At 38.2% G+C, this 17816-nt stretch overlaps 1 protein-coding gene across 4 annotated transcripts in view; it reads right to left on the reverse strand.

The window, feature by feature from the left end:
* The window catches only part of ADGRB3 (adhesion G protein-coupled receptor B3), a 726710-nt gene extending 709242 nt beyond the window's left edge, over positions 1-17468 (reverse strand). For 3 of the 4 annotated variants that reach the window (XM_027603097.2, XM_027603095.2, XM_027603098.2), the window contains exons 1-3: positions 16756-17468; positions 15181-15346; positions 13317-14088 (exon numbers count right to left, since the gene is read on the reverse strand). In XM_027603097.2, the coding sequence (XP_027458898.1) occupies positions 13317-14073 (757 nt within the window). In that variant the 5' untranslated portion in view covers positions 14074-14088; positions 15181-15346; positions 16756-17468. The remainder of the gene's footprint in view (positions 1-13316; positions 14089-15180; positions 15347-16755) is intronic. The other variant, XM_027603096.2, reaches the window with a different exon arrangement.
* Positions 17469-17816: the final 348 nt, after the last annotated feature.

Here is a 17816-nt window from a genome sequence, read left to right on the forward strand (position 1 = left end):
GAAAACATAGGAGGAAGAAAAACAGGGAGGGAGGGAAAAGAGAAGGAGGGAGGGACGGGACAGACAGCAGGACAAGTTTTACCTTTCAGCAAGAACTGCCATGCTAAAATGAATTTTTTCTACTTAGTTCTCTCTGTGATAATTATGACTCAGCAAAAGACTACCACAATACCCTCTCCAATCTGGGTAAGTTTAAAAATGTAGAAAAACCTAACAACTTTTTAAATAAATAAAAAAAAAGTGTTCTCTTATAATATAAACAATTATTCTAGTTATTTTAGCATTAATTTTAATTAGGCTAAAACATAAAATAGTTACATATTGATAAATAATACCTAAAACGAGTTCCATAGTGTTGCCAGAAATAAATTCAAATACAGCTGCCCAGAGTACGTTATGGAATATGTGGGCAAGTTCCTCCTCCCAAAATATCATTGACTGACACGGCCATCATGTCATTACATTTGATTTACAACATATGTTACCAATGTGCCTAATCACCTTTTAGCAACACCAGTCGGCCCAGCTACTCCCCTATGCTCCACAACCAGACACTGTATCAGTTATGTATGCTAGGTAAGGCTGTAGTAACAAAGACAAACCCCAAATTCCCAGTGCCTCAAAATAGAAAAAGTTCTTCCTTGCTCATGCTTCACAACTATTAGGATCGGTAAGAGCATAAGGCAGAGGCCTCCTCTCATTTCACACATTCAAGGACTCAGGATGACAGAGGTGCCCCTTCTCTTCAAGTACAGGTCTCCATGCCAGAGGTAAAGAGACCTTCATGCTCTCCTCCAGCCAACCACAAGTGGGCCAGGAACACAATTCCTCCATGTGCCCAGAATGGGAGAAGTCTGGAACTATGAAGAAACTTAATAACATCTCAGTTATCCACTCATATCTATAGAATGCCAATGCTAATAAACTTCTTGCTGTTGTTTTAATAAGCTGTTTTCAGTTATGGATATCCATTATATGTGAACAATCAAAGGAACTCAAAATAATTTTCACTATTCTTTTTTTTTTTTAAGATTTTATTTATTTACTTGACAGAGAAAGACATGGCGAGAGAGGGAACACAAGCAGGGGGAGTGGGAGAGGGAAAAGCAGGCTTCCCGCTGAGCAGGGAGCCCGATGTGGGGCTCGATCCCAGGGCCCTGGGATCATGACCTGAGCCGAAGGCAGACGCCCAACGACTGAGCCACCCAGGCGCCCCTCACTATCCTTTTATCTTTAGTTCATTCCAAGAAGTTTGACAGTTTGCACCTGAACTATTTGGGGATTAAACAAACAACATGGAAGAGTGTAGGAATGCATAGGACCAAATATATATACATTTATACCTTTATAAAGACTTAAAATTGGGGCTTCCGTATTTATCAAAGTTAAAAATCCAAAAGAATTCTAAAATAATATTCATTTTTATCTAGGCAAACAAGAAAGTGAGCAAGAGGCATAACTGGAATAAGCAAATCAGCAGGAGGGTTGGGAACCTACAGTCAAAGAGGTTTGGAATCCAGATGACTAGAAGGAAAAATGAAGAATTGTGGCATTCACCCCGAGGTACCACATGAAGCCACAGGACTAACTGATTCCAGAGAAACTCTGAAAGCAATGTTTACATGGCAGGCACTAAAAATGGGTCATAAACATGTCTCATACAAGGAGTGTGACAGAGAGAAGAGAAAGGTTGGGGATCTCACCTTTAGTCTAAACACAGCATGACGTCATTACACTAGGTCTCTGTAAGGCAAAGGCAGAAACACTAATGGCTGGCAGAAGATAGCAAATGACCAGCAACTGGAAGACTCATGGCAGAAAAGTAACAGAGTCAGCTTATGGACATCCCCACAAGGCTTAGAGATGCCTGAAAGACAGGACAGAACAGGCTGAGGGCTTGCCTGAGGTTTGGGAGTTAGACTCAGGCAAACTTTAGAGTGTTGAATGGGATGGAGAAAAATTAAACACAGATAAATGGGCCATAGACATATGGATCCCAAACAAATTATGAATTTTGTTCTAAGCAAAATGCAATAAAAACAAAATGACAGTTCTTACACATTCTTGGTGCTCAAAACTCTAAAAATTTTAGTTTTTGCCATTCATTTCTTATATGTGACTTCAGATGGAGGCTTCTAAGATTTACAGTTCTGCAGTGCTTTTTCAAGCAGAGATGCCTCTGCGATCAACATAGGAAGAAAGGAGACTGATGGCAGGGCTCTAGGCCTCCTCCCCACCTCAACCAGCTCCATCTTTTAAAATCTTCTTTATATATTGGCTTTTATTTAGAAAAAAGGTTTCAGTGCTAAGAAAAAAAGTTGTGGGGCGCCTGGGTGGCTCAGTCATTAAGCCTCTGCCTTCAGCTCAGGTCATGATCCCAGGGTCCTGGGATCAAGGCCCCCATTGGGCTCCCTACTCAGCGGGGAGCCTGCTTCTCCCCCTCCCACTCCCCCTGCTTGTGTTTCCTCTCTTGGTGTGTCTCTCTCTGTCAAATAAATAAATAAAATCTTTAAAAAAAAAAGAAAAAAGTTGTATTAATTCACATTCTACATGTATTTCTTTCTTTCACCTTAATCAGTTCTTACTACTTAGAGGATCAACTTCTATTCTGCTTCCAAGCCCCCTTTGCTCCATTTCTGTAGAGTCTATGGTCTCCGGATGCAGAGGTCAGAGGCAAGCACACATCATATTTATTATGCCTGGAACTCATTTATGCCCTTATCACCAATTGAACACCAAAATATGATAAAAATGATAACACCAAAATAATAATCAGAAAATTCCAGGGAAATCACTAAAACAGAAAAAAGTCATAGGCTTTTTTAGAGAGATTTTAATATATTATAAACGATGGGATTAAAATGTTCTCTGCTGTGCAAATGGACCAATGATGCTCCACAGCTATTTACATCATCATCTTTGAAAGTAAAGCCTATTAAAATTTTTTTTTTTTACAAAAGCAGTTGTGCTTGGTTAATTTCTCAAGCACATCTATTAAAAAATACACACCGTTTGCCCTACAAGTTACAAAAACCAAGGCCAGCCAAAGAGAGCTGACCACAGCCTGACATATCTATAAAGAAAGCTGACCTCTCCGAGAAGCCAAAGTAAACTCAAATTTCTCAGTCTACAGAGCAGAAGCAGATCTTTGAAAGTTTGCCAGATTTATGTAGAAAGATTACATAAACAGATTTTTGTCTTCCCAAAGTGCTCTCTTTTTCACATTACAATTATTATGACTAGCTACATAAGAGGACACATTTCCAAAAGCATCCAATATACAATATTTGTTATGTATTATTCAGAAAAATCATAAAGCTCTGTTTCAACATAATTGTGTGCACATAATTTTTGGAAATTACTTCTTTTTTTTCCTCTTGGGACCCTTCCTTGATGTGAAAGGCAACAAACAGACTAACAGAAAAAAGTAAAAAACTGTAACTTTTATTATGAAACTATAAAGGCAAACTTAGCTACCTCTATTTGTTTTTTGTAATGAAACAAAGAAAAAATGCTTTTTGTGTGTTTCCTTCTTGTTTTGCTTTGAGGGGGATAGTGAAATCAATAGGCAAAATGAAACTGAAATTCTATTTTCATTTTACATTTCCATCATTTCCATTTACATCATAATGATATAAAATTAGAATAAAAACTTAATCTGTCAGTATTTTTTAAGTCTTTTGTGGGAACCTTGAAGTTATCTGTTTTTAATGATCAATTCACAATTTTTTTTTGAATATCCAAGCCAGTTTAAATGTTCTGGGTTCACATCAACGCTGAAAATGTTGTACATGAATGTATATGTATTATGTAATTTAAGAATTAGCTAAGTAATCCACAAACCAACAAGTAAATATACAAAAATACTTTTAGGGCCTAAATTCAATGGAGTTGTAAAGATAAACACATTGATTCTGAGAGAGGATTAAGTGTAAAAAAAATACCATTTCAACTGAGCTAAAAAAAAATGGCTAACTGATGTTAATTTTCATTAACTCAATTCTTTAAATTCTTATTATTTCCCTGTTTACTTGAGCTGGTTTATATGCTAATCTGCAAAAGGGCTAATAACTACATAAGACCTTTAGCACATTAAAAGAAAGGATCGAAACTTAAAATATTGGTTTCGAGCCAATCTCATAAGAAATCAGAAATCACTTCACCACCAAAATTATACACTGCTTTACTAGTCAGGGTCCCAGTAAGAAACAGATGGTGTCCTCAATTAAGATACTTTGAGAAAACATTATGGCATGGATAGCGTTTGGCGAAACCAAAGAGAGAGAACACAGCATTGAGGGTTAGACACAGCAGAAAGCCATTACCACCCACAGGGCAAAAGGGGTGACAGGAGAGAGTGGTTGTCAGAACTCCAGGGTAAGCCCACCTCACTGAAGCTCCGACCTTCAACAGAAGGGAGCCCAGACCTCTCTCTCTTCCCACCCTCAACACTATTTCTCAGTGTACCATACAATAACTAAAAAATGTAAGACATGCTATTTCCCCAAAACACAGATTTCCCTAGAAAATGAGAGTGAAATGAAAATCCAAGATAGATGTTGCTAAATCGTCTTAGTAAATCTACACAGACTCTGAACTTGAAATACACTGCTCTTTAGATTTAAGGAACTTAGACTGAAAATTGTTTTTTGAGATTGACATCACTTTGTTTAAATAATATATACCAGAAAGAACAAAAATCTAGGGATGAAAGCTTTCATTTGTAGAGACTACTCTGTATTAAGTAGTTTAGTGAAGTATTCTCTGATTATTGTCCTGGCTAGATACTATATATATATATATATATATCTTTTTTAGAGAGCAGATTTTATATATATATATATATATATATTAAAGATATTTGACAGAGAGAGACACAGCGAGAAAGGGAACACAGCAGGGGGAGTGGGAGAGGGAGAAACTGGCTCTCCGCGGAGCAGGAAGCCCGATGCGGGGCTTGATCCCAGGACCCTGGGACCATGACCTGAGCAGAAGGCAGATGCTTAATGACTGAGCCACTCAGGCACCCCAAGATATATTTTTTTAATCAAACTGTAGAACTATCAAACAGTCCTAAGTGACTGTGCCTCTTTCATGTTAGAGAAACGGTATTAAATATAAATTCCAAGACTTAAATTCAGCTGAAATAATGTTCCCATCATATATTTGCAGACTGGGAATCCATTAATCAGGTAAGATATGGACTACATAACACCTAAAGTCCCTCATATATCGGCAAATTTGTGATTCAGATTCAAGCCCTCCAGAGACAGTGAGAAAACCCATAGCTCTGAAATTCTCTAGTTTTTCATTTGAACCAATCTGCATTAAGTTTTTAGAGAAAGGAAAACCACAGTCTTTAGGGTATTCTATATATTCAGCACACATCAATGGGACAAATAATATGTGTTTCACGCAATTATTCGCCAAATAAAATAATATATGCAACAGAGCTTGGCAAACTGGAAAGCATTTTCTCAATGTTAGGTTTTATTATATTCTTTAAATTTATAAAATGCTTATTATAATGCATTATTTCCTTGTTTTCTCAGGAGTGAATGTCAGTATAATGATGAAGCTTCTCTTTAAAATGTTTATTGGAAAACAAATTGTTTAGATATGCAAGCACAGAAATTAATTTTTTAAAAATTATCAAAATTTTTAAGATTACCTTAAAAGGGAGGAAGACCAGTAGAAATGTCATGAAAAAAATACTGTGTAACACCCACCCAGCATGAATTACCCAGGAGAGATAATATTTCTGTGAAATTTATATCACCTTAACATATTTATGCTAAAAAGTAATTTCATCAAGGTAGCCTTCTCTGGTTAACTCCTCAACTGTTTTAATGCTTTTTATTCTATTTAAGTGTATCTAAGTTGTATTCTAAATCAGTTGACCCTTGAACGACATGGGCTTGAATTGCATGAGTCCACTTATACTCAGATTTTTTTATATAAATACAGTATTTTATTATAAATGTATTTTCTTTTATGATTTCATTTTCTTTTCTCTAGCTTGCTAAAAGAATACAGTATATATGCATATATATATGTATATACACAAAATGTGTTAATTGACTGTTTATATAATTGGTAGGGCTTCTCTCAATAGCAGCCTATTAGAAGTTAAATTTGGGGGGAGTCAAAATTATACACAGATTTTCAACTTTGTGCCCATAACTTCCCTGGTGTTCAGGGGTCAACTGTATTATAATCTGGCTCTATCAGTGTTCTAGTATCTGCTCCATGCACGTATTTACTCTGTTTTCCCGAACAACAGAACATTCCCCAAAGAAACTTATTATCCAGAAGAAATAATTAGAGAATACAATATCCAGGATTAGGCTGGCAGGGAAATTATTTCATTTAACATAATGGAAACTAAACAGTAATCATTTTACCTTCATGTTTTATAATGTGTTCCAAACATTAATGATTATGTGATGGGGATGGGCGTGTTATGGTTAAAATGAGTATCAGCAAACATGTCAGATTTCAGAAGACTCCTATTCACTTAATTTTGAGAGAAACAGCTCCATACTAATGTATTCATTATGCATTTGTTACTTGTTGTAATTTCTGTGTATAGCAGAGATACATTACTTATTAATATTTAATAGATAGATAGCTAGGTCATTCTCTGCAAGTGAGCAAAATTCCTGAATGATAGTTGAAAGATAATTGAACATAGAGCATTTAGCATTTCATAGAGTCTTATAGATCACATTTTGTAATTTTCCTTCAAGAAAATATCAGAATCTTTAAATGAACACTAAAAAAAATTTGTTTTCTTTTCAATATCTGAATATATAAGCCTTTGGGGGAATCCTGGGACTTACTGGTATGTGACCACAATCCAGTGATCCTAATTTTTTTTACAAATGGTTTAATAGGGACTAATATTTCAAGATAATTCCTTTTCAAAATACATTTCAAAACATGAACTTAATTCTGCATAACGCAGCAAAGAGTAAAATACTCATGAAACTGTTTAATTTAAATGGATTTGTAGGCTATCAGCAATGATATCCAAAGGACATCTTCCCAGGCCTAGGATGACTCACACACCACTAGCTTGATCTATTTGATATATTAGTCATGCCTCCATCAACACACAGGTACTGAGATGCTACCTTTTCTGTATCTAATACAAGATAGACATACATTCAAGATGCTTAATGATCCTTCGTTAAATGCCCCAAATTCCTAAACAAGTTCAAATAATGACAATCTGCTTCATTATTTATTGTTAATCCTCTATCACTTATAGCCAGAAGATAAGAATAAAAAAGACATTCAAAAACTGAATTGAGGGCCTAATATAACTTGAGCAATGGACTAAGTGTTTTACATGTGCAATCTCATTTAATTTTAACACTCTACTACCAAAGATTGATGAGTCAAGCTCAGTCACTTGACAGATGCTACTAGGAGGCTGAGTCATTCTGAGGACTCAAGTGTAAGGTACACCAAAATACCTTTCATTTCAATGAAGTGATATACTTAGAAAAATTGCATACCTCTCTGATTTTTATTAGTTAATTGATTTGGGAAGAAATTTCCACAGGGCTGACAGGAACTAAAATATTCCAAGCCATTAATTTTATTAGGTTCTTAAAATTCAATACATGATGTCATTTCCTGTTCGCCTATACCCTGAGAAAAAAGCATCACTAACTAATCTGAGAAGGGGAAGGTAGTAATACAGAGTAACACAGTTACAATATAGAAGAGTAGATTCAAACTCAAGTAGTAGATTTTAAAACCCAGCAATGACATTTTGAAAAAGAAAAGTTTATTTTTGAATGAATACTGATTTTAGATCCAAGAGCCACATGACTTTCGGTAATGTATACCAGAGTGATTCTAAAGAATATTATATTTTATAAAAGTCTTCAGTTTAACAATAAAATTGCTTCTATTAGGAAATGAAGTCAATAAGGTAATGCATGAAGCCGAACTCTAAGTAAAATTTCCTTGTCAATTTTGGAAGAAAACTAACCTACAGTACATTTATCTACAGCTATCATAAAACCCACTGACACATCTTGGGAAATGTGTGCATGCATGGGACAGATGTGCACACACATAAATTTTCTTTTTTTTTATTTTATTTATTTATTCGTCAGAGAGAAAGCAAGCACATGCACAAGCAGGGGGGAGGGGCAGAGGGAGAAACAGCCTCCCCGCTGAGCAAGGAGCCCAATGCAGGACTCAATCCCAGGACCCTGGGATCATGACCTGAGCCGAAGGCAGACACTTAACTGACTGAGCCACCGAGGCGTCCCCACACACAAATTTTCATGTATTTTAATTTATCGCCCACAGAAAATATGTTGCCATATATGGAATTTTGTTTCATTAAATAATATATATATGAGATGTCCTAAATTGTTTGTCAAAATTCAAAAATGGCAAAAGTAAAAATTATGGCACTTTACTTGATCAGGCCTACACTTTTAATAATATTCTACTATTACTACAATTATAGATTAGTAAATAGGAGTGAATAACAGAGGCACTGAACTTGACATGCAAATGCTCCTTTCCTCTTTCTTGGAAAGAGTTTGCATGTTTGTCTTCAAACTGTGCAAGAGAGGATTGGGAAATGTCATTACTGTAGAAGTAATGCTAGAGTCAGAAGAGAGAAACATAAAGAGAAATGAAACCAGTTAAATAGAAATTGGCAAACTTTCTTACCATTTTTTTTTGTAGATAGCCATGTGTGGAAAGGTATATGGACCATAAATCTTTTAATATAAATATAAAATTAATAATTTCTTACTGATTCTTTTTTCTTGTTTAAAGTGATATTAAATAATATGTTGAGATCAGAAGCTGGCATAAATAATACATTAATGGAACTGGAAATTATATAAATGGTAGCCATCTTCCATTCCATAAAAAAACAGAAAGTAAAAGGTGGCCTCTTTCCCCAAATGATGTAGTTTTATTCTTTCGATTGTAACCCATGTTATTACTATCTTTCCTATTGAGATCTTTTTTGTTTTGTTCATTTGACATTCAATATTTACTGAAGCTCTATTAAGACTGTCATAGACAACTGAAGACCCAGTCTTTATGCTTGAAGAATTCCCAGGTCTAGTGGAGGAAGATGGAAATATAGATGGAAAATACACTGCAATATGATAAATGCTAGAACAGAAGTACAGTTCATGATGAGTACTCCGGGATGCAGCCAAGGGGCAAAGCAGACTCTCAGGCTCTGCATCTTCAAGGAACCACAGACTCAATATGCCTTTCTACATTCCGCTAGAGAGTGTGGGATCATGGCAGTCATTTACAAAGGAAGTAAGATCCAAGGACACTTAAAGAGGAACGCGGCACATGCTGAACAGTTCTGAGGGCAAAAAGAGCAAGAGTAGAAAGAAATGAAAACACGCTGATAGAGACATATATTGCTGTAGATGAGAGAACAGGTACCTAGAACTGTAAACACACACACAACCCAGGCTAGATTTTAGACAGGCGCACAGTGAGACTTCCCCAGGGTGATAGGACATCAAGGATTAGTACAGGCAGAGTGAAAAGACAAATGAGTATGTGTGTTCAGATTTCCTGGAATCTATACAGGGATCCCAATTTCCCTTCACATAAGTAGCACCATTGATGTAAGTAGAAAACAAAGGTTCCATTAAGGCTTATTATGTGATTTAGATACCCTGGTAGAGAATTTTTCTGCCAAAACTGTTTTAGTTGCTTATTTTAGGTGAAGTAGTAAGAAGTAAGATCTTATAGCACATCTTATATTTTAGCTATATAGTCCAGAATCATCTACGGTAGAAAAAAAAAAAAAAGTCCTATAAAATGTAGTAAAGGCCTCATGAAACAGGCCAGTACCTCCTCAGACTTGTATCTGAAAACCAGGTAAACAGCAATGTCATTTGATTTTCCTTTAAAAAAAAAAAGTTTATATACATTAAATGTAGACAGTTTTTAGTAAATATTACCTGAAATAAGACATCCTTATTTTTAAAAGGCTTCATTTTGTTGGTTTACTTGGTTCTCAAATTTTCACATAAAAATTGGGGAATGGCAACTAAGTTTTTATAATCATATATCACCCTCAAATATGTCAAACATGATCTTAAAAAACAAGACACATTAATGTATTACTTTAAAAAGCAGCAGTCCAATTATTTACTCTCATAATATATTCAAGATAACATTTGCAATTGTTGGTGTCATCCCTACACACAGCGATAGTTTTCTTCTTGCTGTTTTCTGACTATGAAACTCTTTAGTACATGAATGTATTATTAACAAACATTTTAGTAGAAATCCTATGTCAACAAAATCAACATCTCTGTCCTGGGAGCCTATTATTTCTTCAAATATTAACTAAATATGATTTTGTGATTTCGGTGGACACATTCAAAATATTCAGCATTTGGTACACCATTACCATCACCACCAGCACTGCACAAAACAACCTAGAATTGTATCTATTGCATGTAAAGAGTCTTCTATCCAATTTGTGCCACTTCTATGCTGTAATGAATGTAGAAAATATTTCCACTCATGGTTTTCAGTACTTATTACAGTGAATAAAGCAGAAGTAAAGAAAAACTATGGAGAATAATCTTGTATTTATTCCCTTGACGACTTACAGGATAGTCTATTTTTCTATAGAAAATAGAAATCATTTATTAGTATAATATGTAAGTAGAATTTTTAAAGCCTTATTTTAAAACCTGGGATTACATGTTACCATATAAAGTAAAGACATTTTGGAATAAAATTAGGTATGAATGAGCAGCATGACTGTATGTAATTATTAACCTCTAACCTCGTGAATATCATTATATGGTAGTTTATTTGGAATGGCATTAAATAATTCTTTCATAAGATTTTCTATAGTGTTTATACAAAATATTTAAGATTTAATAAACTTTGCATAAATTTTACTAAATTAAGAGTCTGCAGATTTTCACATTCCTTTCCTATAACGCAGCAAAGCCAAAAAGATCTTCTTTAAAGGAGGTAAGGAATGCCGAATATATTTTGTAAGAATTACTTCTAAATGCATCAGCTACAATTATGTCATCAGGAATTACTTATCCTTACCTTTCTGACTCAGAATACCTAAACAATTAAAGAACACATATTTAGAATAAAGATTGCACAGGCTGTGCAATTTTACTGATACAGCATATATTCTTCCCCTATTATACAAAGTTTTCCTAGTTCAGTTCTATTACCACGATAACGATTTTAACATAATCACTTATTTGTTTATGGAGCTATTCCTTTCTCATTTTGCCTGCTAATTAGCCAAAAGAAATAGATGTGCTCCCACGTGATTTGTACATCAAATGTCTAAAATCACTCATATTCTTACTCATTTACAAAACAAATGACTATCTAGTCCAACTTCTATAAATCCTAGCACTGTTTCAACCCACATCTCATGATCATGACCTGCAAAATCTTTGAAAATCATGCTTAATGTGCAAACAACTTTGTTTTTGTGCCTTGCTACCATTCACAATTAAAAGCTTCCAGAACTAGATTCACTTTCCTCTCCTCATCGGCAGTCAGTTTCGTGATAGAATTTTAAGCACTGGAAAAAAAAAAAAAAAAGATTCTCTACATTTTATTAAAACATCAATAAAACAAACAAACAAACAAATACTAGTTTCTGGTGTTAATTGTCTTATTAGCCAGCTTGTAGCATCACATTTTCTGTGTGTACTGTAGCTTCTTATTCTAGGGGACACTAATTAGTTTTAAATGGTGTTAAATACCATCCCTGCAGTTGCAAGTGCTTCTCTGGGATGTTTACTGGAGAAAAAAACTCCTGTAATTTAAAACCACTTTGTTTTCTTCAGCCACAGCTGTTAGTGAAACACTGACCTGTAGAAATCTTAAAGGTTTTCAACCCTCTCTCATTGCCATTAGTCTGCATTTATTTTCTAACACATCTTCTCCCCGTGTACCGTTGCTTTTCCATAATCCCCATCCCCCAAACTGCTTTCAGCAGAGAAACCGCATCTAGCTAGTTAAGCCCTTCTCTCTCTTTCCCTCCCACCCTGACCCCTTACAAAGCCTTGGCTACTCTTAAAGAAAATTCTCCAACAACGTGTCAATTTTATATTGGCCACAAAGACAACTTCTGTTGGGGAAAGGGGAGGAAAGAGGGACTGGAGCTTGGCTGTCCCTTTCCACAGACAGGGATCTTTGTGGCGATCAGAAAACATTTCCTGCATAAAAAATCAACACACTCTCTAGTTGCAGGGTTGGGGAGCGAGAACGAATACGTATCAGCCGTGTCCTCAAAGGAATGGAACACATCCGTTAACCTTACAAACAGGAAAGTCATTTTCTCAAAATATGTCCTCTTTCTTGCATTATTAAACGTAATCCACAATCTGAAATCCTCTGGTAGCTCCCCCACTGGGGATTGGGTGAAAGCTATAAATCATTCCTGTACTTTTCTTTTTCCTCTGCATTTCCGTTGCACTATTTCTTCCATCTAGCTCATCTCTGACATGCTCCCACTCTCCTCGTGTGTATCAACAGGGGACCAAGGAGAGCAAAAATCACCCAAGAGGGCTGTCACGTTTTACAGGATCAGCCTGTGTTTTAATTCTACCCTTCACCCCTGCCTCCAAGTGGTTTCACAGCCAGGAGACCCCAGAGTTTGCACTTCCAGTGGGGTTTTGAAAGAGCAAGCACACGGGATTTATTGTGCAAAGCATTTTTTTTTTTTTTTAATTATAGGGCCTGTGGGGAAGCGGGACACCCTTGTTTTCAGGGGTCAGAAAGTCATTTGGTCCAAACAGGCTTGCTATTGAGTTTGTGTCATCTTTTCGTCCTGCTTCCCCAACTTGGGGCAGCACAACTAAAGGGGTCTTGGTTGAGAGAGTGAGACAGAGAGGGCAAAGACCAGACGAAGTGAAGGGTACTTTTTATAGGGCTATAGCATCAGGTAGAAATCCTACAAATCCATTTCACAGGAGTGTGCATGAGAGAGAGTACATGTGTATAAGTAGATCTCCCAAGGGGCTGCAGGCCAATAAAGACCCCCCACCTCACCAACTTCCATTGCAAACTGGCTCCACGTTTTGGATGAACTACCAGGGCATGCTGATGAGAGCTATCCCATCCTCACCACCCCATCTCTAAAAGTAGCTTAAAGGACCTTTATTAGTGAAGATCACAAACCAAATGACTCCAAAGATGATAGAGTTAAAAAGCAATGATTAAGTCCTTGTGTTGAAACCGCACATCTTAATACCATCTCCCAACAGCCCTCCCGCCTCATCTACCCCTCTCTTCTGGGCACTTACCTTCTTTGGGTGGTCGCTTGGCCTCCCTGGTAAGATTGCAGACCTGGGTGGTTTGCAGCTCCTGGGTCAGGCAGCCCTCGGTCTGCTCATTCAGGGGTAACACCACGTTATTTAACAAAACCAGTGACTGGTCGTCGATCCCCCACTCTCCCAAATGCTGAGGGCAGGTGCATTTTGTATACATAATCCCACATGATTCTGTTCTCCCATTTTCTGATTTTAAGCAGCTCTCCAGCCAAGTGCATAATACATGGCAACCAAACTGGCTCGGGCTCACCTTGTTCAATACCAAAAACTCAAAAAAGGATTTCTGATCTTCTTCCCCTTTTTTCTGTAATCCTGGGAAATTGGTTGGAAACACCCGACGTATTTGAATAAAATTTTTATCATACTGTAGAAAAACGAAAGCATTCTTGGAATCGCAGAGTTGCATTATAGAATGATTCTTTCTTAAAAGATCCTTTATTTTTTCATGGGAAAAATGATCAAACTGATAAGCCAAGAGGGAAAAGTTAGAGCAGCTAAGGTCCTTTTTGGAAAATTTCAGGTAAATGCTATATTTGGTTGGATCTGGATTTTCCAGCGTCCAAGTGCAGTTTGTAAAGTTTTTGGGAAACATTTCACTTACAGAATACGATCCATAAATGACTCCCTTCACCAAAGTTGAACACCAGAAGTCTTGGGCAGCATTAAATCCAAACATAACCAGGAGATAGGTGGAAAATATATAAATCAGCAGGTTACGAACAGCCTTCATCCTATGTCATTTGGCCTGTAAAAATGGCAATGAAAGTAAAATGCAAGTAGGAGTCTACGCGCATTGAAAAAAAGAAACTCCTTCCAATATTACAGCCAGCTGTTTTCAAGATTTCAGTAAAAAACCCTTTTTAAAAGAAGGGCAGGTAATTTTTTTATTTTATAACGCTAGGAAATTATCTGTTGCTGTGTGAACAGCGCCCTCACGCGGTCATTCACAAGGGCCAAATTCTCCACTTTCAATTTAAAAATAATATTTAATAGATGATTAACAGGAATGCTCTATTTATCTACCAGCATTTCCTCCAAGTGCATTATTAATCTATTGAAAGAAGAGGAAAGATATCTTTTTAAAATATCATAACCTAAATTTTAATTTTTGAAATATTTTTAAGCAACCTCTACGACATTTTCTCTCCCTCAGTCAGCCTGCAGTAAACATCATCACACAAAATCTAATCTGATAATCTGGGAACAGCTGTCATCACATTATTTCTCTTATCTTAAATATGAAAAATAATTTTGATAAAGGATAGCCACGATTTTAAAAACATGAATAATAATTTGTTGAGGATGAAACATCATCTCCCAGATGCCCATACTTGTCTTTGCAGGGACCACCGTGTCAACTGATGGGAATTCCTGTGCAGAAACACCAGTTTTCATGTGGATTAAAGGAATTTTAAAACCATCATCTGAGAAGGGGTATAGATGGGTAGATACATGGGGAAGACTTGTTCAACATCACCACTGAGAACCAGGATTTAAGGCAGTCATTTCAATGTGACATGCCCTCTTGGGATACATAAAGTGGATCACTGTATTAGTATCTGTATCCAAAGGCAACGTCAGTGAAAAATCCCAGAACCACGGTAACTGAGCTGGCTTCAGTCTTTTATTTTATTTTTTTTTAATTAGGACTATTTTATCTACAGTTATCTACTGTAATTTAAGATTTACACATGGTAGATAAAAGACATTAACATTTTCTTTCCTAGCAGATTTCAATTACTGAATTGCTCCCTTTCCAACAAGAGCTCCAAAGCTCCTTTTCTTTCTATTTTTTAACCTGGCCTTGCATAATAAAGTAATCCTTGGTTATATTTACCTCTGTAAGTTGTTATCCAAAAATAACTCGAATTTTTTTCAGCTTTAACCTTTAAGAAGTTATTTCTTAGAATAAATGACACTGCTTTTTTGTTTAGCCTTTGAGCTGAGAAAAGTGATGCCAAGTTAATTATAAAAGTCTTTAGGCTGCAGTCTCTTCCACTGTTCTGTAAACAGAGACAGACATACAGACATATAGACAGTTAAGAGTTTTCCAGTCTTTGCCTGGGTCCTCTCTGAACCAAAGGATAAAACTCTCTTCCTTCCCATTGCATAACACACACCAACGCATGCACACAAATACCAGTGACCGAAGTCCCTGAAGATAGATCTGCATTTTCCAGATCATAATTCAAATTCTATGTCTTGATATAGGAGAAAACAGCCCCAACTCTAAATCTCTATATAGCAGCAGTTTAAAATAACATCAGAACTGCTGGGACTATCAAAACAGCGTTCTCTGTTTCAAGCATACAGCTCAATGAATAATGCATTTTCTTCCTGAGAAAATAAAGCCAATGAGCATTTAAAGGTTAAAAAATTGGGAAAGTTGCAGGAAATTCTGGAAATAATTTCCTCTTTTTTTGCTGTAGCACTTTGCAGGCAATGCAGGTCTGCGCAGTGTTCTTCAGGATAGAGTGTAGGCGTTGAGAGCCAATGTGACAATAAGTGTCTAAATTAGGAATTCCATCCATGAAAGGGGGCTTCATTTTATAATAGGTAACTCAAAAAGAGGTCGTATTTCTTTTCCCAATGAAATCTGGTACTTTTGCTTCCATTTATTTGACAGTGCATGTCTGCATTGCTGTGCTCATCAAGAATTAGAAAGAGTGAGGAAATAGCTCCGATTTCACTTTCAAGCTTGCTCAAGAGAGCCCCCTCAATATAATATTCTTTATCTTAATCCTTAAGCCTTGGTGTACGGCGCCTTGTTTTTTTCTAAAGAATCAAAAATGAATCATTGAACTCTGCCGTCCCCCCAACCCCCGCCCCCGACTGCAGGGCCAGTTCAAACAATTGTATTTCCCTCTTCAAGAAAGAAAGAATGGAGTGGGGGTGTCTAAGGGATGGCTACCAAGGTCTCAAGGATGTTGTGTTTGTTTATTTATTTATTTACTTATTTGTCTCCTACTGAGAAGCAAACCGGCATTTAGTTTAGCTATTCTCAAACTGATTTTCTGGGTGACACTTTAGTTTAGTCAAACATAGACGGCGCCATCACTCCACTAAAATTTTTTTCCCCAATAGAAGACCCACTGCCTCCCCTTATCTTAACTTCCTTCTAACCTAAAAATTTCTCCCCATAAAATCACCCCAATCACACACAACCATCAGATTTTCTAGGTCTCCCTGCCTATTCCTTCTGACCCAGCACATCGCTTGAAAAACAGACTTCTCTAACTTTTCAACTGCGGCGTTTAAGTAAATGCAGACAGTCGGGTTTGCTCGCAGCCCCTCCATCTGCCAGCAACAGCCTTTCCTTTCCTTGTCCTCCCTCCGCAAACACCTAGACGGAGAGCTCCTCTGTGGCGACCCCTGGCAGAGGGAAGGTGACCCCTGGACCCCCCTTCCTTACCTTCCACTCCGAAAGCTCAGGGAGGCTCTTGCTCTAAGACACCAGCACAGGCACGCGTCCCAGCAACAGTGACGGAGAGACTCCCCTTCGGTCCCAATCACCGTTGCCCATTTTCCCCGGCTCAGCTTCAAAAATCAGGATTTATTTTTTTTTAATGCACACTTAAGAGAAGCAAAAGATGGGGGGGAAATCCAAGAGGGGAGCGTGGGAGAAAAAAGCCCCCAGGACCCCGGAGCCTGACGCCGAATCCAACTGAATCCAACCTCCAACCGAGGTGGCGGGTGGGGGGGGGGGGAGGAGAAAGCCCCCCGTAGAGAGCCTCTAAGGAAACAAACAAACAACAACAACAACAAAAAAATGCAAGTGGCTTAAAAGCGACGATTTGTTTTATCAAATCTACCCCCAACAAAACGATTAGCCAAGAAGCAAAGGAAGCGCTGAGACGAGAAGTGACCAGCGACAGCAGCGGCTGCTAAAGCAGATTTGTTGGGGCGGTGGGTTTTTTACAGGAGTATTCGTGGTCGGATCGGAAGGCTCAAGCTTATGCTTTTTCCTCTTTCCGCTTTCCTCCCTCCTCCTCCTCCCCCCCGCAGGTACTGATGGACGGACCGCGACTAAGGAGAGGGGGGAAAAAAATCCTTGGCTGGTGATGTCGGAAAGCTGTTTGAATGCCCAGCGAGGAGGGGCGCGAGAGGGGAGCGAGATAGTAAAGCTCTGTCTCGGGTGTGCGCGTCAGCGCGCGGCGCTCGCTCTCCCCGGGGCGCGCGCGAGGGAGGGGGCGCGCGTCCCCGGGGCGTGCGCCCGCGCGCCGGTCTCCCGCGCGCTCCTGCGCGTCCCCGGGCGCGCCCCGCGCTCCGCGTTAGCACCCGTGCGGTGCGCCAGGCGGCCGGTCCGAGGCTCGACGAGAGCCGCGCGGTAGCTGTGCCTTCCCGGAGTTCTGCCTCCCGAGGGCGCGGGCGGGTGTGTGTAAGAGGAGAGGAGGGAAGCGGCTGGGTGAGAAAGGAGGGAGGCCCGGCGGGAGGGCGGGAGACAGGCGGGCGGGAGGGGGGCTCCGCGGGGCT

The sequence above is a fragment of the Zalophus californianus genome, chromosome 7 (genome assembly GCF_009762305.2).
Source record: "Zalophus californianus isolate mZalCal1 chromosome 7, mZalCal1.pri.v2, whole genome shotgun sequence".
In the NCBI taxonomy this organism is placed as follows: domain Eukaryota; kingdom Metazoa; phylum Chordata; class Mammalia; order Carnivora; family Otariidae; genus Zalophus; species Zalophus californianus.